Source organism: Trichechus manatus, unplaced genomic scaffold (assembly GCF_000243295.1).
Source record: "Trichechus manatus latirostris isolate Lorelei unplaced genomic scaffold, TriManLat1.0 scaffold00073, whole genome shotgun sequence".
In the NCBI taxonomy this organism is placed as follows: domain Eukaryota; kingdom Metazoa; phylum Chordata; class Mammalia; order Sirenia; family Trichechidae; genus Trichechus; species Trichechus manatus.
In genome coordinates, this window is record NW_004444009.1 from 268,929 (window position 1) to 292,348 (window position 23,420).

Genomic DNA, 23,420 nt, shown 5'->3' on the forward strand with positions numbered 1-23,420 from the left:
GAGAAAGGTGGGGTGCAGAACTCAAATTCTAGTAAGAAGACCAGACTTAATGGTCTGACTGAGACTGGAGGATCCTCGGAAAGCATGGCTCCTGGATTCTCTATCAGCCCAGAACTAAAACAATTTCTGAGGCCAACTCTTCAGACAGGGATTGGACTGGACTGTGGGACATAAAGTGATACTCATGAGGAGTGTGCCTCATAGCTGAAGTAGATACAAGAGACTAAATGAGCAGCTCCTGTCCAGAGGTGAGATGGGAAGGCAGAAAGCGTTGGGAGCTGGTTGAATGGACATGGGGAATCAGGGGTGGAAAAGAGGAGTGTGCTGTCACAGTATGCAGAGAGCAACTAAGGTCACATAACAATGTATGTATAAATTTTTGTATGGAGACTAACTTGAAATGTAAACTTCATTTAAACTACAACAATAAAAAAATAAAAATATTTTAAAAAAGGAAAAAATATACTGTTAATTTTACCTATTTATTTTTACTTGAATGTGGCTACCAGAAAACTTAAATATGCAGCTTGTACCACAAGTACTACAGCCTCCACTAGACTGAGTCCAGCACAACTAGATGGTGCCCAGCTACCACCACCAACTGTTCTGATGGGGATCACAATAGAGGGTCCCAGACAGAGCTCGAGAAAAATGTAGAACAAAATTCTAACTCACAGAAAGAAAAAAAAAAAAGACCAGACTTACTGGTCTGACAGAGACTTGAGAAACCCCAAGAGTATGGCCCCTGGATACCTTTGTAGCTCAGTAATGAAGTCACTCCTGAGGTTCACCCTTTAGCCAAAGATTAGACAGGCCCATAAAACAAAATGAGACTAAGTGGGCACACCAACACAGGGGCAAGGATGAGAAGGCAGGAGGGGACAGGAAAGCTGGTAATGGGGAACCCAAGGTCGAGAAGGGGAGAGTGTCAACATGTTGTGGGGTTGACAACCAATGTCACAAAACAATATGTATATTAATTGTTTAATGAAAAACTAGTTTGTTTTGTAAACCTTCATCTAAAGTACAATAAAAAAAAAAGAAAGAAAAAAATATGCAACTTGCATCATATTTTGATTGGACATCACTGCTTTAGGTAATAAAAGTCCTGATTGAAAACCTATTTGTCTTTTCCTTTCCTCTGTTACCAGGGCAACAAGGAGGAGGCTGACAACCCAAACACAGGGATTGGTGCTTTCCGATTCATGTTGGAATCCAACAAGGGCAAGTCAATGTTGGAGTTCCAGGTACTGTTCCACCTACTTCTCTGGCTCTAATAACCTGGGTCAGCCTGCTTCCATGGCCTGTACTCTTTTCCCCTAATTAAGCCATTCTTCCCATTCCCTTTAGTTCCCTGTTTTCCTTAGATGGGTAACCTCACAGGCCATAACACTATTCAGAACTGCTTGCATAAAAATACTTTATAATCAATAAAGCACTAGATAAATGCATTTTAAAAAATTCATTTACTTTCTGCATTGGTTCTCCCTGGGACTGGGTCTCATTGGAACAGTAAACCATTCCGACTCCTCTTTAAATTTGTCCGTCTAGAAAACTTTTCATTCAGTCTCATTTTCACTGCCTGATACTTTTCAAAGGTAAACAGCATTCCATCTAAGCAATCTGTCTTTGCTCAACAATAGGTGCCTTCTGATTTTAATGAGGATTTTTAAAAACATGTAGTCTCCATAGTTCCTCTATTTTAAAGTTAAGGTCTGGTATTCCCAATCAGAGAAATGGTTAATGCCTCCTACTAATCCCTAATTCACTGAAACTCAATTGGGAAGGAAGGAGAGAAGGTTATAAATATGTTCCTTCTCCGAAGGGCATATCAGAATTGGTAATGAGAAATGCTTTCACAAATACATTTTGTAAAAGGCTCCCCATATAATTCTTATGCATCTTCCCACTTTAAAATCACTGTCCTGGCACTTCATATCTTCTTCCTCAGGAGCTAATGACAGTTTTCCAACTGCTGCACTGGAATGGCAGCCTTAAGGCCATGAGAGAAAGACAGTGCTCTCGACAGGTAAGGAGATTTTATGGGTGGGGGAGTCTCGTAGAGGACTATTTTGAGGTGGCTGCTGTGTTAGAAATATGCAGGCCTATGGTTACCACGTTGTAGATTTTGGAAGCCTTATTTAAGCACTGTTTTCACTCCTATGATCTTTCCTACTCAAATCTTATCTGTGATTCTTTTTGCCTGCCTTGCTTCCCGCACTGAGAAATCCCCCTTAAGAATCAACTTAACAAGGCTTTAGGTGCTGACGTCAGTTAAGACTCCAAGGCAAAGAGTTCCTAGTCCCAGTTGATCAATGTGATATGAACCTTTACCTTGTCAGTGACCTTCACGTTCCCCTCCCCTACCAGGAGGTGTTGGCGCATTATTCACACCGAGCCCTGGATGATGATATTCGCCACCAAATGGCATTGGACTGGGTGAGCCGGGAGCAGAGTGTGCCAGGGGCACTGTCTAGAGAGCTGGCCTCCACTGAGCGAGAGCTGGATGAAGCCCGGCTGGCAGGCAAGGAGCTGCGCTTCCACAAGGAGAAGAAAGATATTCTCATGCTGGCTGCTGGGCAGTTGGGCAATATGCATTCTTCCAACTGCTAGGCCTCCACCCCCATACATCCCATCCTCTCCTGATCCTTTTTTATATGTCTCCTTTCTAAGACTTAAGATGATTTCTATATGTACTTTCTCAATTTTATACTTTCAAATACATATATATGTATACATATATATGTATATATATAAAACGTATGTATAAATTCTACACCTGGATTCCTATTTGCTAAAAAATCTCATGTCTTATTTCCAGCTTTTGGATGTAGTTTCATTTGAAACATCCCCACTCCAATTTACAAGAAGGCTGTCTTGGGGGCTTTGCTGGCTCCCAGATTAACTCTGTATAGTCATTTCAGTAGCACAAAATGACTAAGTGTTTACATCTCCATCTTTTAAAAGGACAGGTCACTAGAATAAGGAGCATGTGCCCTGCCCTCATGCTTATTCTTGCTTTCTTTTGGATTCAAACAGGGTATGAGTATGAAGCCTTTGGCTTTATCTCGAGCTAGACCTGCTTGGCTTGGTACCAAACTGTTCCTCCAGTAATTAGATCTTTCCCAGCCTAGACCCCACCACTACCACCACTACTACCCTACTCCTTCCCTGCCTCCAAATGCTACTTTATTTTTAGGCTTCATTATTATTGAGGCTTGCCTTACTATCTGGTTTATTTTAAAATTACTCTGAGAAATTTCACAGAAAAAAAGAGGAATTATAAACATAATTCATGGGGCTTTACCATCTAGGTCGCCCCCAAGGTGTATCTATACCGTATCAGTACTCCAGATTCCCGGGTACACGCCACACTACAGAAGGGACACAGGGTTAAAGTTGCTTAATCTTGAAATGTTCCCTTTTCACTCCTCCTCCACTGCTCACCCACCTTAATCAAGCCCTGTATTTAGTTCTTCCTTCTCCCTCTCCTCTCATCATTTTACTCTTTGGAAACATTATCTGTCCTATTTGGTAAGGGTCACGTTCCTCTCACTCCCTCCAAGTTGCTGCTATTTACTACCTTAGATGTACGTACCTTAGATTCTCATTTGTTTTCAATGTTTTACTCTTCCTCCACATTGATTATTAGAGCATGAGTTGATCAGGAAAGTTAGATGAGACTTTGGTATTACATTTCCTAATTGGAACCTTGGGAGACTGCAGGAGGGGAAAGAGAATCGACGATCAGCTAGTTGTGTTTTACTACTGTGATGTTCCCCCACCTCTCTCCTGGGACATTCTCCTTTTAGAGAATTTTTTTAGCTAAGATATATTTTCCCTTTACTTCTGTGATCTCCTTTATATTATATTGCTCAGTGCATTTTCTAAATTGAGCTTGGGAAGTTTAAGATTCCTGCAATTGGGCTTTCCATTTAGCAATTATACAGACTTTTAGAAATAGATTAGGAGATAGGTCTCAATTTGCTCTTTTGGATCAGATATGGGCAAGATGAAAGAAAGGCAGCTTTCTTGCTTTTGAAATCATCTTGGTGATCAGATATAAAGGAATCCAGGTACAGTTATGTTAGTGCTTGAAAGGGGCTTCCTTGAATTCTTCAAGCCCCTCTCTATGAAGCACATGTGGGGTTGGAGCAGAGGCTCCTAATCTGCATTAAATAATAGGCGTGTCTATTCTATTTTTATTGCTGTTCATAACCAGAAGTGATAAACCCTCCAGTTTCTCCTACGCTCCTTTATCTGGGAAGAAGTGTTAAAGGGTATGACTTATGGGAAGAACTTTTCTTTGGACTTCCTGGACTTACTATTTTTCTGAAATACCAACCAGTAAGGCCCAAAGAACTTGAGAAAAATTGTTCCCTGATCTGTCCATTTGGTATTAAAGGTTTTTCTTATTGTTTCAGTATTTTCTATGTACTTTATATGTATAACTTTATACAATTAAAAATAGAATTTTGTCTAGTGAGCCAGATTGACTCTTTCTTGAAACCTATTGGAGCCCTGTTGGCACAGTGGTTAAGAGCTACGGCTGCTAACCAAAGGTTGGCCGTTTGAATCCACCAGCTGCTTCTTGGAAACCCTATGGAGCAGTTCTACCCTGTCCTATAGGGTCGCTATGAGTCAGAATCGACTCAACGGCAACGGGTATGTATCAGAAGAGTTCCAAAATAAATGACCCTTTCTCTCACATATATACTAAAAAATAATGTATTAGTAGTTTTTTTCGGTGGTAGAAATAAGATTGTACTGCTGAGAGAGGGAGCCTGCCTAGCCCCTCCTCCCTTTTCTAAACATATGGGGAGCTTGGGTTCTGTCCTTGGCCCTTTCTCCAAAAGCTCTACCCACTCTCACTGGCAATCTCACCTGCATGATGGCTTCAACTCCACTATACACAATATTCTCAAATCTGTTTCTTCTGTGCTAACCTGTTTTGAGCTTTATATTTCCACCTATTGGACATTACCACCTGAATGTGCCACAAGAACTTTAAATTCACATCCAAAATAAAACTCATCTCCACACTTGATCCTCTTTGACTCCCCAGATCTGTTATTAGAGTCATTAACTACCTAGTTATCTAAGCTAGAAACCTCATGTTCATCTCACCTTCCCTACTGTCATCCAATCACTGTCCTTAGGATCTCTTGGCTGGACCACTGTAATAGCTTCCTAACTGGTCTCTGTCTCCATTCTTAACTCCCTCCACATTACCCTCAGATTTCTTTCTAAAACACTTGTGACTGTGTCACTCCCTTGCTTAAATTATCACTTACCTACCATCACATTCAGCACTATTTCCTAAAGTCTTAGATGTGAATCCTTGGTGTTACCTGAGATGATTTTAGATGGTAGATAGACAAACATTTTTTAGTTTTAGTAGTTATGCTTTTATTGTAATTTCTAGTAGAAAAATAGTGGTTTTCCATTTATGGTAGTGATATTAAAATTTTCATTTAATGTAAATTTATGTTTAAAAAGTCAGTCTACTTAAGGTATGATACTAAGTAAAAAATACTTAGTAAAAAGACTATTTGCACATATTAAAGATTGTGAATTCTTAAATATTTGAAGTAAAGGAATTTCTTGCCTACAGGATAAATTCCAAAATTCTTAGCATGGCATACATTTTGACCCTAAACTGTATTTCCAGCTTTATTTCCCAGTCATACAACATCACATACAGAATTTCTTGCCATTCTGATACTCATCCATTCAACAAATACTTATTAAATGTCTACTACGAGCCAGGCATTGAGCTAAACTTTGGAGATACAGTTGTAAATATGAGTCTCTGCTATGAGGCTTACATTCTAGTGGGAAAAACACATTAAACACTACTCTCACCCAAAGGCGTCTTCTCCACCTTCCTATTCTTCGACCTGTTTATTTCCATCACAGAACTTAAATCAAAATCTTTAATTGACTTGTTAAGAAAGTAAACTAGGTAATTAAGATTCTGATTTAAGTTCTGTGATGGAAATAAACAGGTCGAAGAATAGGAAGGTGGAGAAGACGCCTTCAGTGAGAGTAGTATTGGGCCTAAAGGATGAAGATGAGCAGGCATGTGAAAAGCCAGACAAAGAGCACAGGAACAGAAAGTGCAAACGCCCTGAGATGTGAAAAAGCATGCAAGCCCATAGTAAAGGGAAAGTGTAGCAAGAGCTTAACAGGTGAAGGGAAGAGGCTGGAGATATGGCAGAGCAGGCTGTGCAAATTTGAATTTTATCCTAAGTGCAATCGAAAGCCAAGGGAAGGGTTTTTAGTAGGCATTTGAAAAACTGATTTTGAAAAGGATCACTCTACCTACCAAGGAGAGTGGATTATGTCTCCTAGTTTCAATACAACTGCTTTGCCTGAAAAACTACTCAGCCTTAAAGGCCTAGTTCAAATGCAAAGCCATTCCTTACATTCATCTTCCTTTACCTGTGTCCTATTAGAAATTCTTTGTACTGTCATAGCACTTTGTCTCTGATAGCAGTGTCCACTTTCATAATAGAAATGATTGTGGATAATGCAATTATTTGTCCTTGTATTGCCAGCACCTCCCTAATATTAGGCATAAGCACAAGCATTCAATGGTTTGATGAGTAAATAAATGAGCCTGCAGTCCAGTCATGTTGAAGGCCCACATTGGTTACAGAATTCCAGGGAAATATGGGTTTTGCCTCAACCCTAGGTTTCCACACGTGAAATACCTGATTTTGTTTAAGGCCATGACTCCTCCTCAGAGGTGGTAAGGAGAGTTTGGGAGCAGTTTAACTTAAAAAAAATATTGGTACCTGTCTCACCAATCGTATTTCAACAGCAACAAGATCTGTCAGATTCTTCAAGAAAGATATTCCGTGCTGCAGTGCATTACAGAAGCAGCTTTTTGAGGCAGCGTTGCTGACTGAACTATTTAAGAAAAGAAAAAAAAATTCACAAATCAAACTGCCCCTAGGAAAGGGTATAAACCTGAAAGTTTTGACAGGAAAAACCTCCTTCAACTGCTAGATAGGGTGAAAAGCGACTGAAAGCAATCCTCAAATAAGGAAATTAGGCCCGCCTTCACGCGGGAGTTACTGACTCCGCCTACTTCCCCAGCGTTTGACCCTCACGACGCGGCTGCAGGCGCCTCACGACCTGCCCAAGATGACTACCGCCTCACTTCCGTCATCTTCCCTATCTAGAACCGCCTCCATTTGCGTATTTTCACTGCGCCGGGTAAGGGACTCAGAGTTGGCTTTTGATTGGTCAACTTGACTGGTGACCTTTCCCCTCCGCGACAGTTTCCGAGGTGCCTAGAGCGTGAGCGGTAGCGATGAGAGCTACAACGAAGGCAGAATGGCGGACGTGTCCGATTTTCTTGAGGCTGGAAGCGAGGACTTCGCCATGGATGAAGATAGGGACGGTGAGGACAGTGGAGGCGGCTGCGGGAAGCGGGGGAGGAGCGAGAGAGGGGTGTACTAGGAAAGCATAGTCTCCCTTCTCCCCGGCAGGGAGAGTGGAAACCGGGATTAGAGGCTCCGCCCCCTTTGGGGGGCCTTGTGGTGGGACCCGGAAGGGGGTTGGACAGCAGACGGTTGGATTCGCACTTTAGATACTGTCTTAAGAAATAGTCAGTTGTTAGAAATGGCATTTGTTTTTGTTACTCATTTTCTTTACTTTTGTGGTTCCAGAGAGCATCCACAAATTGAAAGAAAAAGCAAAGAAACGGAAAGGCCGAGGCTTTGGCTTCGGTGAGTGTTTCTGGGATGGGGTGGAGTGGTCTAGGGCGGCGGGAGCTACGAGTTTTGGAGACCCCTCCCAGCGTCATGGGGAACCGTGGGAGAAAAGAGGAATTCTTGGTGATCTGGTGTGCGTTCCTTACAGAAGAGGGATGCCGAGCGCGGATGCGTGAAGATTACGACAGCGTGGAGCAGGATGGCAATGAACCCAGACCACAACACTGTTGGTGAAGTGAACCTATGGGGATCTGTGTCCTTAAGCAGTTCGGACCCATAAAGTAAAACCGAGTCGGAATGGGGTCAGAGATAGTCTGAGAAAGCAGTAGAGTCTGCAGTTTCTCTACTCTCATAGTCCTATTTAGAGTTGTTTTTTTTTTTTCCTTGTATTCAAACCACCTCCATCTTCCCCACTGCCCCACCAACATCTGTTGAAGGCTGGATTCTCTTTGTCATTGGAGTTCATGAGGAAGTTACCAAAGACATCCATGGTAAATATGCAGAATATGGAGAAATAAAAAACATCCACCTCAACCTAGACAGGTGGAAAGTATGTGACATTACATTGCTTCCCTTTCCGCATAACCTTTAGATAGAATTAGGGGAGCATACTTGATATTTGATATGCTTGACCAGTAGAAAAGTTGAAGTAAAATGATATTGGAAATTGATTTTTTCAGACATGGCAAATAGGCAAATATAGAGAAACATATACATTATGTAGACAACAGGGTTGCATGACGTATGGTAATTTTTTTCAGTGTGTAGATTTTCCTATTTAAATTGAGTTTAGGTATGAGAAAGATGATACCCAGTGACTCTTGGTGACATAGGAGCATTTTGGTATGTCTTTTTACATCCCCTAGGAGTATACTCTGGTTGAGTATGAAACATGCAGGGAGGCCCAGGCTGCCATGGAGGGACTCAATGGCCAGGATTTGATGGGACAGCCCATCAGCGTTGACTGGTGTTTTGTTCCGGGTCTGCCCAAGAGCAAGACGAGGTAAGGTGGAGGGAGGAGTGACTATCTTGGTAAGGGAATGTGAGCAGAACAGAACAACGGCTTTGTAGGATGTCACTCTGATGGACCCTGCCTTCTTCTCCTGTTCTCTAGAGGTGGTCGAAGACACAGCACGTGTCCAGACTGGAGATGGCGCTGATGGGTCCTCTGTTGTCCAGATGTTCTCTGCTGAGATTCCATTTGACCATGCAGCCCTGGAGAAGTTGGGCTAGGGTAGAACTTGCTGTGTTTATGTTTAGTCTGTCGCCCTACCTGCTTTGTGTTTGAGTTGTGAATAAATGTCCCAGTTTTGTTTTCTATGTTTAAAGTTTTCTGCTCTAACTAGAGTTGAAGGTTCTGGAGCACTATTCACAATAAGGCAGTATGGGTCATTGTGAACATACTTCACCCAGGGAATGAATTCTCTGTGGCTTTTTACATTGGATATAGTCTTAAATATCATCTGGAGTCAGAATATAGGCACTGCTGGGTGTTTTTTTCTTAGAAGTTAAAAGACTGAGAGTAGCAGTGAGATGTACTAATGGTATTAGAGAATATTCTGTTCCTGTGTACTCTGTCCTGAGGAAACGGATGTTACAGTAGTGTCTTTTTGGTTTCTCCTGTCCTCCTTGTTGCCACATTTGTGTGTGCTTCTAGCTGTCTTGGGCATCCTGCCAGACTGTCCCCCCTGGAGGACTCTGCCTGGTTCTTGGTGCCGCCTTTGGCAGCCAAGCATGGAGGCCCCATAGAATAGAGGATCCAGAGGAGTGCTGAGGAGGCCAAAGAGGAAAAGGATGCGGCTGAGGCTGGGGGTGACTTCAGTTAGCATGGTGGGGGAGAACCACTACCACAGACCCAGCAGGTAATAAGGTGTCCAGCAGAGGACAAAGGTCAGCAAGACAAGGAGGGCCAGTTGCAGGGCCCTCAGGCGGACCCAAGGCCAATTGTGTAAGGAGCAGTGGAGTGCAAATCTATCGGCAGGGGCTGGGAATTTAGAAAATATACTCGGTTCAGAGCCACTTAGTTTCTGAAAGGAGTATAAAATGAATTAGTGGAGGGGCAGTGACAATGAGATGGAGCTCTGCCCCCACCATTGGAAATAAATGCTGCAAACCCCCTTCCCCTTCCCAACCTGGTACTCCATGATCCCTCCCCCCAGGGATTGTGGCCAGCACGCTAAGGAATGAGTTTTGATCACGGTGCTGTGTTACATATGAAGTCCCCACGTCTGTCTCCAGGCTTTAGTGTCACAGAGTAAAGGAAAATACAGATCACCTTCATCCTGAATCCTTGCCCAGCTAACTTCAGACGACTAGAGAGTACTCAGAATCAAATGCATTCAGTAAAATGATCTGTAGCATCAGGTGCTGGAGATAATGGTGAGATCTCAGTTTGGATTAGTGACTGGTAGACAGCTGTCAGGTAGAGAGCTAGATAATTAGGCTAGAGGCAACAGCTTTAAGGGTGAGGATTAGGGCCTGGGATTGGAATCTCACCATGGTTGCTTTTCCTTGTCTGCAGCATATACACACTGAGAACAATACGGCTATAGCAGATGGCCATGGCAGCATGAAGAGGCAGCAGAAGGTAAGGTGAAGAGGTTATAGGTGATCTCTTACTTTTGAGCCTTGAAGCTGCCGTTGGTGGCACACTGAAGTGGATTGGGTTAGCTAGGTGGGTGGTACACAACACTAAAGGCTAGAGTGGAGTTGAGGACTATTATAAGTGGTTTCCGTCTCCATCTACCCTGCTATGTCACAGTATTTCCTTTTCCTCATTTTATTTGTGACTTAGCATGTACTGTAAAAAGCTTTCTCTGAAATACTTCTCATGGTTGGAAACTTCATGTTACAAAAATAAGTACTTTCTAACTATCCCCAATCCTTTATCGCACTAAGATAAGTGTTAGGATGAATGAGAGAGGAAAGTTGAGATAAGGAAAGGCCTTTCTAAGGAAGACAGAAGAGTGCGGGAATTCTTTAACAGAGGGCTCAGATAAAATTCATTGTCGTCAATTTCCCCATTTGTTCAAGACAAATGATATTTATTTGTTGAACAACCTAGAGAGATTATAGATCTCTTGATGGGGGCAAAACAGGGTTAAGAAATAGTCTTTTGAGGACTGCTAATGGCATTGTTCCCGTAAAACTAGTTGGTGCTAGCAGAGGTTGTTTTCCTATCTGGCATCTTAAAAGAAGGATGCTTAAAACTAAAAAGAGAAGTATTGATATGCTAATGCTCAGTAATTTTAAGCCAGAATCTTAAGGTACACATAAAAAAAACCAAACCTGTTGCCATCAAGTCGATTCTTACTCATAGGACCCTAAGGTACACATAGACCTTCCTTAATTGCAGAAAGGTGGCAGAACATTTCTGATGATGGGCAATAGGATTCATTTCTGGTGTTTCCAGGTTTAATCCCTTCCATCACTGAGGGGGAAGAGAACACTAAAGTGGGGGTGTTCAAAGTAAATATACATGCTCTCAGTAACCCTTGTGCCCTGTGTATCCCAGGTACTATCTGTTTTCCCTCATCGTGAATTTGATCTGGGATGCCTGTGCGATTCACCTACTGATGGAACAAGAGCCTTCAGCTTGTAGCCGGCAGCTGAACGGTTCCAGGGGAAGAGCCCCAGAAGGAATTGAAACTGGTGGTCCTGGGGAACCAGGGATTCCAGGAGGAGGCCTGCCCCAGCTGACTCTGAAGCTTTGGCTGCAAATCCTACTTGGGTCCTTCAAGGTCATCCCCTGCTTCTGCTGGATGTGGTCAGAAATGCTTGTGATTCCTTTATTCCACTGGACAAACTAGGCCTCTGGTTCTGTGGCCCCAGTATTGTGGGGCTTTGGGGCCTTGTGCCTATTTTCACCCTAATCTATCCTTGGCTATGACTCAAGCTGTGACATTCTGGTGCAGGATAAGGAGGGGACCTGAATTGGTGAGATGGCATCTTAGATCGCCCCTGATGTACCAGCCTTGTTCTAACTCTGTCCTTGGTTGAAGTTCAGATCCAGAGATTTGTGGTGGAGGGAGAAGCTTTGGGAATGATGAGGTGAGGAGAGGAAAGGTGACTCTTAAAGTCAATAGGATGAATCTGATGTCCAAATCTGCCTGAGCTTTTGTTCTTTTCCTCCTTTATTACATTGTCTTTGTCTCCCTTGATTCTTTTTACTTTGTTCTTCTTACATTTTTTAAGATTCTGTCTGTATGTATCTCTTTATCTTCTCAGTCCCCTGTTCTAGGAATTTAATCAGCAGCAGCATTACCTTTTGGGGAGAAGAAGGGGTGATAGAAGTTTTGCTCTGAACTGTGTTCTTTTCCTCGCAGAGGTGGCTTGTGGTAGATTCTCACCTACCCCCCCCATCATAATTTTGAGACTTTATGTCCCAGAGCACTCTCCCCCAATCTCTGCTCCAAGGGTTGTTTGATACTTCCGCTTCCTCCCTCATGTCTGCCTCATCAAACTCCCTCATGACTTGCCCCTTATCCTTCCCTTGAATCACAGCTACAGATTTGTGCTTGCACTTCCGTTTCAGAGATTTGTTCCCAGTTTCTTCTTACCTCCTCTTTGTCTACTCAGAATGATGTCTCTGGCATCTTGCTGTAAATACTGTGCAGTGAATCTAAATAGCTGTGGCCCGTGCCCAAGATGGAGAGCAAGCCTTCCAGGCCAGCAAATTAAAGATCAGTTTGCTCATCCACGTTTGGTCTGATCCGTTGTGTTCTGGTTATCTGAGACTCCTGTTTTTGTCACCATGGTTTGGGTTTTCCATTGGCCACTAGCATGATCATCCACAGATTTTTTTTTTGGGTGTGCTACATGTGTGTTTGTATATGTGTTTGTGTATCAAAACATTTGTCGTTTCAACATTTTTTTCATCCACAGAATTTTAGTACCTACCATGTGCAGGACATCGTGTAAGATGGTAGAGATACAAAATACTAAGAAGCTCCACGGATGCAACTTCAAGGACTTCATAGCTCAGGTGAGGAGATGGAGTCTAATGGTAAAGTAATCTGGTTCCACAGACCCATCCCACACCAGTCTATAGTCCCTCCAGGCAGCATAGACTTAAGTGCCACAAGCAGAAGTAAGTGGAATGGGGCTGGCAAGGCTTGGTTTGTGGCCGTGGCTTCACATGTTGGGACTCCCCTGGGTGGGTGGGGATGTGATATCACTGTTATCAACGCTTTCATTTTCCATATCGCAGGTTGGGATAAATAAGGTTATGAAATAAAAAGACTCTTATCTCTTACTCATACCTTCTGTTCCAAACCTGAGTAAATCAGTATTGAACTGGGAACAACAAAAAATTTAAAAAAGTGAAAAGAAACAGCAGAAGTGGTCAAGAAATGTGTTCTCTCTGTATTTTGAGATGAGGCCTCCAGGGGGCAGCACTAAGGCAAAGAAATACAGTAGTCCCCCCTTATTTTCAGTTCACTTTCTCCTTCACAGTGCTTGTGTTCAAGTAACCCTTGTTTTACTTAATGCCCCAAAGCTCAAGAGTAATGATGCTGGCAATTTGAATATGCCAAGGAGAAACCATAAAGTGTTTCTATTTTATTTATTAGTGTTGTTAATTTCTTACTGTGCTTAATTTATAAATTAAACTTTATCATAGGTACATACGTATAGGAAAAAACATAGTACGTAAAGATTTCGGTACGATCTACAGTTTCAGGCATCCACTGGGGGTCTTGGAACGTATCCCTCACAGATAAGAGGGGACTACAGTACACTGAAACCACTGAGTCCTCCTTCCCTTGGTCTGGGGCTCCCCACAGTTCTCTACCATCACTCCTCCCATTCCTTCCAACTTTATTTTTAGCCACCAGTAGGAGGGGGTAGGATGGGAGGGAAAGTAAAGAAAATAGAAAAGGAGAAGGACAGAGGCACAAGAGACTTCTGCGGACAGAAGAACATCCAGGCATGGAGCTCCCCCTCATCCCTCATCTGTTCTTGCTCCTAGTGTTCCTGACCAATGAGGGAGCTTAACTTCTTGGTTTCTGATGGGAGTGAAAGATGTATGAAATTGTTTGGCATTGGGACCTTTAGGGTTGAAATTCTTTGGGAGTTAGGGTGGGAGGTTAAGGATTATTTTTATAGACTGTGTGTGTGTGTTTGCACACATATAGCCTTGGGCTCTTATGCCCACACGTTTGATTGTTTTGGCAGGGGTCTGAGGCTGTCTAGATTCTTGGATAAGTCCAGTTACTTAAAACTTTGCTTCTAAGCCCTGGAGGAATAAAGAAATGGAAAAGACCTTACATGCAGCTAGTCTGATTTCTGTTGTCTCCTGCCTTTCCCCTATTTTTTCCCCCTTCCAAGGAGCTCTGGTGGCACAGTGGTTAAGTGCTCAGCCGCTAACCAAAAGTTTGGTGGTTTGAACCCACCAGCCTCTCCACGGGAGGATGTGGGAGTCTACTTCCATTAAGATCTACAGCCTTGGGAACGCTGTGGGGCAGTTCTACTCTGTTCTACAGGGTCACTGTGAGTTGGAATCAACTCCATGGCGATGGTTTGTTTTTCGGTGGTCCAGGGGGCCTGAGGCATGATTTACTAACCAGTGTGGACAGAACTCTGAGCTTGTTTAACCAGTGAGCTATAGTTCTGGTCATATAGCCCTTGCCAGTATCCTGGATGCAAAAATGTCTCATACAGAACATTCTTTTGAAAATGGATATGGCTTGGGATAAAGCTATAGCCAGTCTTGGTGATGGTGGTGGTCTGAGAAAGAGGTGCTTGAAAGGAAGGAGTAAGACAGTAGGGGGAGGAACCCTAGGAGGGACAAGAGGCCTGCATTTTTCTCTCACCAGTGGTTTGTAATCTTTTTCCTAAAATACCAGCTCTGAGTTTAAAAGGGTTAGGGCAGGGAGGGAAGAATCAGCCAGGACATGATGGGGTCTTTTAGAGGGACCACAGACTGGGGAAGCCATGGAGGTAGGCAGAGGAGCAGTTGGGAGGGTGGGTGAGTTAGAAAGGAAGAGGGTTGTGGGGAACTTTGGGGTGGTGGGACCCTTGGCAAGGATGGATGGCAAACCATGTGTGTGGGCAGGCGAGTGGCCCCACCCACTTAATTACCACTGAAGTGTCCAGGGCTTGGATCAACCAGAGATCTAAACATTGGAGAAAGAGAGAGTGTGACAATGGCACTGGAAGTCAAGAAGAGATGGGAAGAGGAGAGACTCAGACAGACGGTGGTCCCTAGCCCCCTCTTGTTCTCCCTGTGGCCCTGTTTTGGGAGAAATTGAAAGGAATGATTATGCTGGGGCTACAGAAAGGCCCTTCCCTCCTTGGACCGTCAGTTTCGGAAGGAGGATGTGTAGGAGGAATGATGTGGAAAAGAGTAAGTTGACCCTCCAGATGTGTGTGAATGAGATTTCAGGGCTGGAGTGGAGACACAGCTGTGCATCAGCATGGCTGAGGGCCACAGGTTAGACATCTGGACCCAAGCACAGGAAGGAGATCATCTGTGCTTGAGTTCTGACTACATGACATTGACAGAATCCAGGAGAGCTGGAGTCAGAAGCAGGCAGATAGACTGAGATCAGCGTTCCTCACTGCTTCTCTCTGGCTGTGTCTCTGGGCTGTCATTGGCCTTTGACTGCTTCATGCTAACCTTATGATCCTAGCCCCTGCCCCCACCCCCGCCATGTCTGCTCCGCCTTTAACCTGGATGTGCATCGCCCACGCCTGTTCCGTGGGCCAGTCGATGCTGAGTATGGATACAGTGTCCAATAGTGTAGAAACGTTTAGGGAAAGGGAAATACCCAGTGTGTAGTAGCCAAGTAAGTGGCTTTAGGTCACTTTGTGAAAGAAGTGGGGAAATCTCTCCCATATACAGTTGCCATAGAGTTACGGGGTCTTTCCTGGGGACCCTGTGTTTTGAGTCCTTACGTTACAGGTCTGAAAAGTAGCTAAATTTGGAAACTTTGCAAGAGATCATGGTTTTTGTTTTTTTTTTCTCTTTTAATCATAGCTACCTTCAGCCTTCTGATACCCATGCTTGATGTCTTTTGACTGCATAGATTAAACTTTGCCATTTTGGCCTATTATTTATCTTGCCTCCTAAGGATGCCTTGTTCTAGTAACCTTTTTTTTTTTTTTTTTAACTCTATGGGTCAGCCCTGCTGGCTGCCACTATGATCTTGCCTCTCATTATAATTATCCTCACCTTAAACTTGAGATGTTTAAGCACTACCACCTGACTTATTTCTGGATTATATCATTGCCATTGTTTTTGGGAAGTCCAGATTTATAATGCCATCTCCTATTTTCCAGTCTGGCCTAGGGGACAGCCAGAATCAAGTTTTTCAGTGATGCTGGTTCCGTTCTCACTAGTGCATTCCTTATTGCTTTGGAAAAGATTGTTCACTGGGCTCTGTGGAACAGCATCATATGATGGGTTTCTCAGCCCTACAGTGGAATATCCATTTCAGCATGACTACTTCTCCATCTTTTGATTCCTTCGTCAGTCATCTCAGGGCCCATAACTTTAAGTGATGCTGGAGGAAGGCTTAATGTCTAGAGCTTGGATGTGTATGTTATTTTTGCCAGTTAACAGAATTGTTCTGTGATGTATCATTTCTGTCTCATTGACTATGCAAAGGCATTTAACTGTGTGGATCTTTTAACAAATTAAGGATAACATTGCCAGAATAGGAATTCCAAAACAGTTGCACTCACGAGAAACCTGTACGTAGACCAAGAGGCAATCATTTGAATAGAACAAGGGGATACTCTGTGGTTTAAAGTCAGAAAAGGTGTGCGTCAGGGTTGTACCCATTCACCATACTTAATGTGTATGCTGAGCAAATAATCCGAGAAGCTGGACCACATGATGGACCATATGAAGAACTGGGGTATCAGGATTGGAGGAAGACTCAATTAACAAATGTATCAATTTGGCTGGGCCATGATTCCCAGTATTGTGTGGTTGTCCGTCATTTTGTGATTGTAATTTTATGTTAAAGAGGATTAGGGTGGGATTGTAACACTCAGCCAGGTCATATCCCTGATCCAGTGTAAAAGGAGTTTCCCTGTGGTGTGGCCTGCACCACCTTTTATCTCTCAAGATAAAAAAGGAAAGGGAAGCAGGGAGAGAGGGGGAAACCTCATACTGCCAAGAAAGCAGTGCCAGGAGCAGAGTGCACCCTTTGGACCCAGGGTCTTTGCATGGAGAAGCACCTAATTAGGGGAAGACTGATAAGAAAAAAACTTCCTCTGGAGCTGACACCCTGAATTTGGACTTTCAGCCTACTTTACTGTGAGGAAATAAATTTCTCTTTGTTAAAGCCATGCACCTGTGGTATTATAGCAGCACTACATGGCTAAGAGACACTGCGGGGTCTTTGGCACTGGTTCTCCCCCACAGTGCAAACGGAAGCTCCCCCAAGGCTTGGCCACATCGTTTTCCTCTTTGGCCTACTCAGTGCTCCTCTGGATCTTCTCACCCTATGGGACCTTCACATTTGGCTGCTAAAGAGGGCACCAAGACTGGGCAGAGAGTCCTCCAGGAGGGCAGGCCTGGCAGGATGCCCAAGACAGCTAGAAGCACACACAAGCGGCAAGGAGAAACTAGAGACATTCCTATAACATCCATTTACTCTAAACAGAATATACATGAACAGAATGTTCTTTAATACTATAAGCACATCTCGCTTCTATCCCTAATCTTTTAGCTGTCAAGAGAAAAAATTAGTAATGTCTCTAATCTATGACCAGTGTAGAAACTCACATGGAATTTAGTCCCTGGGAGAAACATCTTCACAATGACCCTTACTACCTTCCTGTAAAAAGTAATTCAGGGTTTCCAGTGTTGGTGCAAAAAAGCAATTTTAAATACAGAAAACAAAACTGGGACATTTATTCACAAACATAAGGCAGGTAAAGGGTGAGAGAAACACAGCAAGTTCTACCCTAGCCCAGTTTCGCCAGGCTGCATGGTCAAATGAAATCTTGACAGACCACTTGGACAACAGAGGACCCGTCAGCGCCGCCTCCGGTCTGGACTCCTGCTGCGTCTTCGGCCACCTCTAGAGGAGAGGAGGAGAGAGTCTATCAGAGTGACATCCTACAAAGCCCTTGTTCAGTTACGCTCACATTCCCTTACCAAGACAGTCACTCCCCTCTCCACCTTACCTCCTCTTGCTCTTGGGCGGACCCCGAACAAAACACCAGTCGACACTGATGGGCTGTCCCATCAAATCCTGGCCGTTGAGTCCCTCCATGGCAGCCTGGGCCTCCTTGTATGTCTCATACTCCACTAGAGTATACCCCTAGGGGATGTGAAAAAACAAGATATCGAAACCCTCCACTTCCTCAAATCTAAAACAGAAAGCTTTACAAAATGGTCTGAGAGAAGGGAGGCAATGAAATGTGATTCAGATACCTTGAGGTATCCTGTACGCCTATCTAGGTTAAGGTGGATATTTGTTATTTCTCCATATTCTGCGAATTTGTCATGGATGTCTTCTTCAGTGGCTTCCTCGTGAACTCCAGTGACGAAGAGAATCCAGCCTTCAACAGCTGTTGATGAGGGAGAAAAGTAGATGTAGATAGTTTTGAGCACATGACAAGAAAAAGAACTTCAAGCCCCATTCCTACTCGATTTTATTGGTCCTAACTGCTTAAAGACAGATCCCCATAGGCCCCATTTCACTCACAGCGTTGTGGTCCGGGTTCATCGCCATCCTGCTCCACGCTGTCATAATCTTCACGCATCCGCGCTCGGGATCCCTCTTCTATAACGAACACATACCAGATTACCGGGAATTCCCCTCTTCTCCCACGTTCCCCATAACTCTGGGAGGGGTCTCCAGAACCCGTAGCTCCCGCCGTCCTAGACCACTTCACCCCATTTTCCCCACAAACACTCACCGGAGCCAAAGCCGCGGCCTTTCCGTTTCTTTGCTTTTTCTTTCAATTTGTGGATGCTCTCTGGAGCCACAAAAGAAAAGAGAATGAGTAACAAAAACAAAAGCATTTCTAACAACTGCCTATTTCCCAAGACAGTATCTAAAATGCGGATCCCACCGTCTCCATTCCCAGTCCTCCCAAAGGGGGCAGAGCCTCTAATCTCAGCTCCCACTCTCCCTGTTGGGGAGAAGGGAGACAATGCTTTCCTAGTACACCCTTCTCTCGCTCCTCCGCCGCTTCCCGCCGCCGGCTCTGCTGTCCTCACCGTCCCCGTCCTCATCCATGGCGAAATCTTCGCCCCCAGCCTCATGAAGATCTAGCACGTCCGCCATCCTGCCTTCGTTCTAGCTCTCGTCTGTGCTGCCAAGGCTCTAGGCACCTCGGGAAACTGTCGCAGAGGGGAAAGGTCGTCAGTCAAATTGACCAATCAAAAGCCAATTCTGAGTCCCTTACCCGGCGCCGTGAAAATACGCGAATGGAGGCGGTCCTAAGTCGGGAAGATGAAGAAAGTGAGCAGATAGCCATCTTGGGGAGGTCGTGTGGCAACTGCAGCCGCGTTGTGAGGGTCAAACTGTGGAGTAGGCGGAGTCAGTGACTCGTCACTAAGGGCACGGAGGCGATTGCAGACAGTGTAGTCTTGCCTAATTTCTTTATTAGAGGACTGCTTTCCATCCTATCTAGGAAATGGAGGTGGAAGAAAACTTCTAGGTGTGTACCTTGTTATGAGGTGCAGCGCGATACCTGATAGAACCATCAAAATAAAAAAAAGTTCAGTCAGCAATGTTGGCTCAAAAAGTTGCTCTGGAACATACTGCAGCACAGAATACACCTCTTTTAGGGAAACCTTTTTAGGGAAATGTTAATACAGAAAAGTATTAACATTTTTAAGATAAACCAGTCCCTACCACCTGTTGAGTATTAAGAGGAGAAAAGTCATGGCTGGACTCAAACAGAACACCAATGTTCATTGCAGTTTATTTGCAACAGCCAAAAGCTGGACACAACCCAAGTGTCCATCAACGGATGAATAGATAAACAAAATGTGGCATATGCATACAATGGGATAGTATTCAGCCATAAAGAGAAATTAAGTTCTGATACATTCTCCAAATGGACGAAACTTTGAAAACATGACGAGTTAAATAAGTTAGACACAAATGGGCATACTGTATGATCACACTTACATGAAATATGTAGAATAGGCAAATGCATACACAGAATGTTATTTGTGGTTACCAGGGACTGGGGGCGGGGGGAGGAATGGATATTATCGCTGAAGGGGCACTCAGTTTGTATTTACAATGATGAAAAACTTATGGATATGGATAGTGGTGATGTTAACATAACATGGTGAGGGTAATTAATGTCACTGAATTCTACATTTAAAAATGATTAAAAATGACAAATTTTTTGGTGTATATATATATATATATATATATATATATAAAACTACAATACAATTTAAAAGTAAGTCATATCCTGAAAGGCAATAAGGGTTTTGCTTTCTTTATGCATGGTGCAGTCATTTCACCTATGAAAACCTAGGAGTTAAGGCAAAACCCATACTGCCCTCAAACTGTGGAATGCAGTGTAGGCCTTCAACACTAGTGGACTGTGGGTTCACTTACTAATTTTTTTAAATTAATTTTTTAAATTGTTTTTGAGAATATACACAGTATAACATACACCAGTTCAATAGTTTCTACAAGTACAATTCAATGACACTCATTACATTCTTAGAGTTGTGTAACATTTCTCATTTTTTTTGAGTTGTTCCTCCCAGTCGTGGGCTGGGTTCTCTAGAGAAAAAAAACCACTAAGGTGTATAAATACGTATAGAAAGAGAGTTATATCAAAGAAACAGCTCACGCAATTGTAGAGGCTGGAAAGTCCCAAGTCCGTGGATTAGGAGAGCGGCTTCTCCCTATTCACGTAGCCACAGGGGCTAGCGAACCCAAGATCGTCAGGTTGGAAAGCAGGGCTCTTGATCACAGGCTGTGACTATCGACAAATCCCAAGATTGGCAGGCAAGACCACAAGGCTTCTGATTCACGTAGCTACACAGGCTGGTGAACCCAAGATCAGCAGGCCGGAGAGCAGGGCTCCACTCACAGGCTGTGAAGATTGACAAATCCCATGATTGATGAACAGGAGGCAGCCACAGAATGCAGAGTCAGCAAAAAGCCAGACGTGGGCTTATATTTCAATGCAGGCCACACCTCCAAGGAAACTCCCTTTCAACTGATTGGCTACTCACAGTAGATTCAATCATGGGAGTGATCACATATAAATACTGAGAATCATGGCCCAGCCAAGTTAACACACAATCTTAACCATCACACTCCCCTATTAACATAAACTCATTGCCCCCTAAGTTTCCTATATAATCTTTCCAGTTGCTGTTGTCAATTTGATGCCATATAGGTAAATCTTTTTTTTTAAATTTTTTTTATTGTTGTCTTTTAAATGAAACTTACATTTCAAGTTAGTCTCCATACAAAAATTTATACATACACTGTTACGTGACCCTAATTGCTCTCCCCATACTGCGACAGCACACTCCTCCTTTCCATCCGATTCCCCATGTCCATTCAACCAGCTCCTGACCCTCTCTGTCTTCTCATGTCACCTCCGGACAGAAGCTGCCCATTTAGTCTAATGTGTCTAATTGAGCTAAGAAGCACACTCTTCATGAGTATCATTTTATGTTCCATAGTCCAGTCTAATCTTTGAAGAGTTGGCCTCGGGAATGGTTTTAGTTCTCGGTTGACAGAGTCCGGGGGCCATGCTTTCTGGGGCTCCTCCAGTCTCAGTCAGACCATTATCATATAGGTAAATCTTAAAAGAGCATAATCCTCAAGGCAAACATTCATTATTAGTTAAGCTAAACTATTGTTTGTTTTAAGAAGGCTTCAGGGATATTTTTGGTTTATGGTTTAAAGAGTATCTCAGGGCAGTAGTTTCAGAGGTTCATCCAGCCTCCATGGCTCCAGAAAGACTGGAGTCCATGAGGATTTGAAATTCTGTTCAGAATTTCCCCCTTTTGATCAGAATTCTTCCCTAGAATCTTTGATCAAAATGTTCAGTAATGGTAGCCAGGCACAATCCAGTTCTTCTGGTCTTATGGCAAAGGAGGCAGTTGTTCATGGAGGCAATTAGCCACACATTCTATTTTCTCCTCCTATTTCTGACTCTCCTTCTTCCTATGTTGCTCCAGGCAAATAGAGACCAATTGCTGCACCTTGGACGGCCTCTTGCAAGCTTTTAAGACCCCAGGCATTACACAACAAACTGGGAGATAGAACAGAAGCACTAAACAATATATTAGGCCAACTAATGGAGATGTCCCATGAAACCATGACCCTAAACCTCCAAACCAAGGAACCAAATCCCATGAGGTGCTTAGTTGTACATAAGCAGCCTCAAGCGCTAAACTTTTTTTTTTATTTGTTTTTGTAAATATATGTATCACACAACTTTTGCCAATTCAACTTTTTATAGGTGTTCAACTTATTGACAGAAATTACATTAATCGGCTATGCAACCCTACATATTTTTTTTTTAAATTGTGCTTTAGGTGAAAATTTAAAGCTCAAGTTAGTTTCTCAAACAAAAATTTATACACATATTGTTTTGTGTTCTTCCCTTTTGGTTTTCTATCTCCAGCTCTTTGCACATGTCATTATAATATTTTACTTTGTCTTCTCGAGCTGCCCTTTGAAATCTTCTGTTCAGTTCTTTTACTTCATCATTTCTTCCTTTTGCTTTAGCTACATGACGTTCAAGAGCAAGTTTCAGAGTCTCTTCTGACATCCATTTTGGTCTTTTCTTTCTTTCCTGTCTTTTAAATGACCTCTTGCTTTCCTCATGTATGATGTCCTTGATGTCGTTCGACAACTCATCTGGTCTTTGCCAATTAGTGTTCAACACGTCAAATTTATTCTTGAGATGGTCTCTAAATTCATATGGGATATACTCAAGGTCATATTTTGCCTCTTGTGGACTTGTTCTAATTTTCTTCAGTTTCAGCTTAAACTTGAATATAAGCAATTGATGGTCTGTTGCACAGTCGGCCCGGGCCTTGTTCTGACTGATGATATTAAGCTTTTCCATCGTCTCTTTCCACAGATGTTGTCGATTTGAATCCTGTGTATTTCATCTGGCAAGATCCATGTGTATAGTCGCCGTTTGTGTTGGTGAAAAAAAAACTTTGCAATGAAGAAGTCGTTGGTCTTGCAAAATTCTATCATGAGATCTCCAGCATCGTTTCTATCACCAAGGCCATATTTACCAACTACCGATCAACTGACAGAAAACCAAAAGAGAAGAACACGCTTGGCATTTCTCAAGCTTAAAGAACTGAAGAAAAAATTCAAGCCTCGAGTTGCAATAGTGAAGCATTCTATGGGGGAAAATATTAAAAGATGCAGGAAGCATCAAAAGAAGATGGAGGGAATACACAGAATCATTATACCAAAAAGAAATGGTCAACATTCAACCATTTCAAGAGGTAGCATATGATCAGAAACTGATGGTACTGAAGGTAGAAGTCCAAGCTGCACTAAAGGCACTGGCAAAAAACAAGGCTCCAGGAATTGACAGAATATCAATTGAGATGTTTAAACAAATGGATGCAGTGCTGAAAGTGCTCACTCGTCTATGCCAAGAAATTTGGAAGACAGCTACCTAGCCAACTGACTGGAAGACATCCATATTTATGCCTATTCCCAAGAAAGGTGATTCAACCGAATGCGGAAATTATCAAACAGTATCATTACT

At 43.1% G+C, this 23,420-nt stretch overlaps 2 protein-coding genes and 1 pseudogene across 11 annotated transcripts in view; 1 reads left to right on the top strand and 2 right to left on the bottom strand.

Moving 5' to 3' along the window:
• The window catches only part of LIX1L (limb and CNS expressed 1 like), a 35,575-nt gene extending 19,157 nt beyond the window's left edge, over nucleotides 1-16,418 (top strand). Inside the window, exons 4-12 of one of the 10 annotated variants that reach the window (XR_002824687.1) lie at nucleotides 1,152-1,247; nucleotides 1,952-2,029; nucleotides 2,371-2,439; nucleotides 7,290-7,411; nucleotides 7,680-7,739; nucleotides 7,873-8,727; nucleotides 8,839-8,958; nucleotides 10,246-10,311; nucleotides 11,239-16,418. Coding sequence is in view for 2 of the 10 variants with exons in the window: in XM_004380315.2 (XP_004380372.1) it covers nucleotides 1,152-1,247; nucleotides 1,952-2,029; nucleotides 2,371-2,613 (417 nt within the window). In the remaining 8 variants the exon portion in view is untranslated. Of the gene's footprint in view, nucleotides 1-1,151; nucleotides 1,248-1,951; nucleotides 2,030-2,370; nucleotides 5,912-7,289; nucleotides 7,412-7,679; nucleotides 7,740-7,872; nucleotides 10,974-11,238 lie in introns of those variants that run through there. The other 9 variants (XR_002824689.1, XR_002824688.1, XR_002824685.1 and 6 more) reach the window with 9 other exon arrangements.
• Nucleotides 16,419-17,558: 1,140 nt separating this feature from the next.
• RBM8A (RNA binding motif protein 8A) lies at nucleotides 17,559-19,064 on the bottom strand. Its single transcript, XM_004380316.2, has 6 exons — nucleotides 18,907-19,064; nucleotides 18,603-18,662; nucleotides 18,389-18,466; nucleotides 18,115-18,251; nucleotides 17,865-18,001; nucleotides 17,559-17,758 (listed from the first exon to the last, which is right to left on the bottom strand). The coding sequence occupies exons 1-6, from the start codon at nucleotides 18,971-18,973 to the stop codon at nucleotides 17,713-17,715; spliced, it is 525 nt and encodes a 174-aa protein (XP_004380373.1). The 5' UTR covers nucleotides 18,974-19,064; the 3' UTR covers nucleotides 17,559-17,712.
• A 64-nt stretch (nucleotides 19,065-19,128) lies between these two features.
• The window catches only part of LOC101357387 (putative gonadotropin-releasing hormone II receptor), a 32,530-nt pseudogene continuing 28,238 nt past the window's right edge, over nucleotides 19,129-23,420 (bottom strand).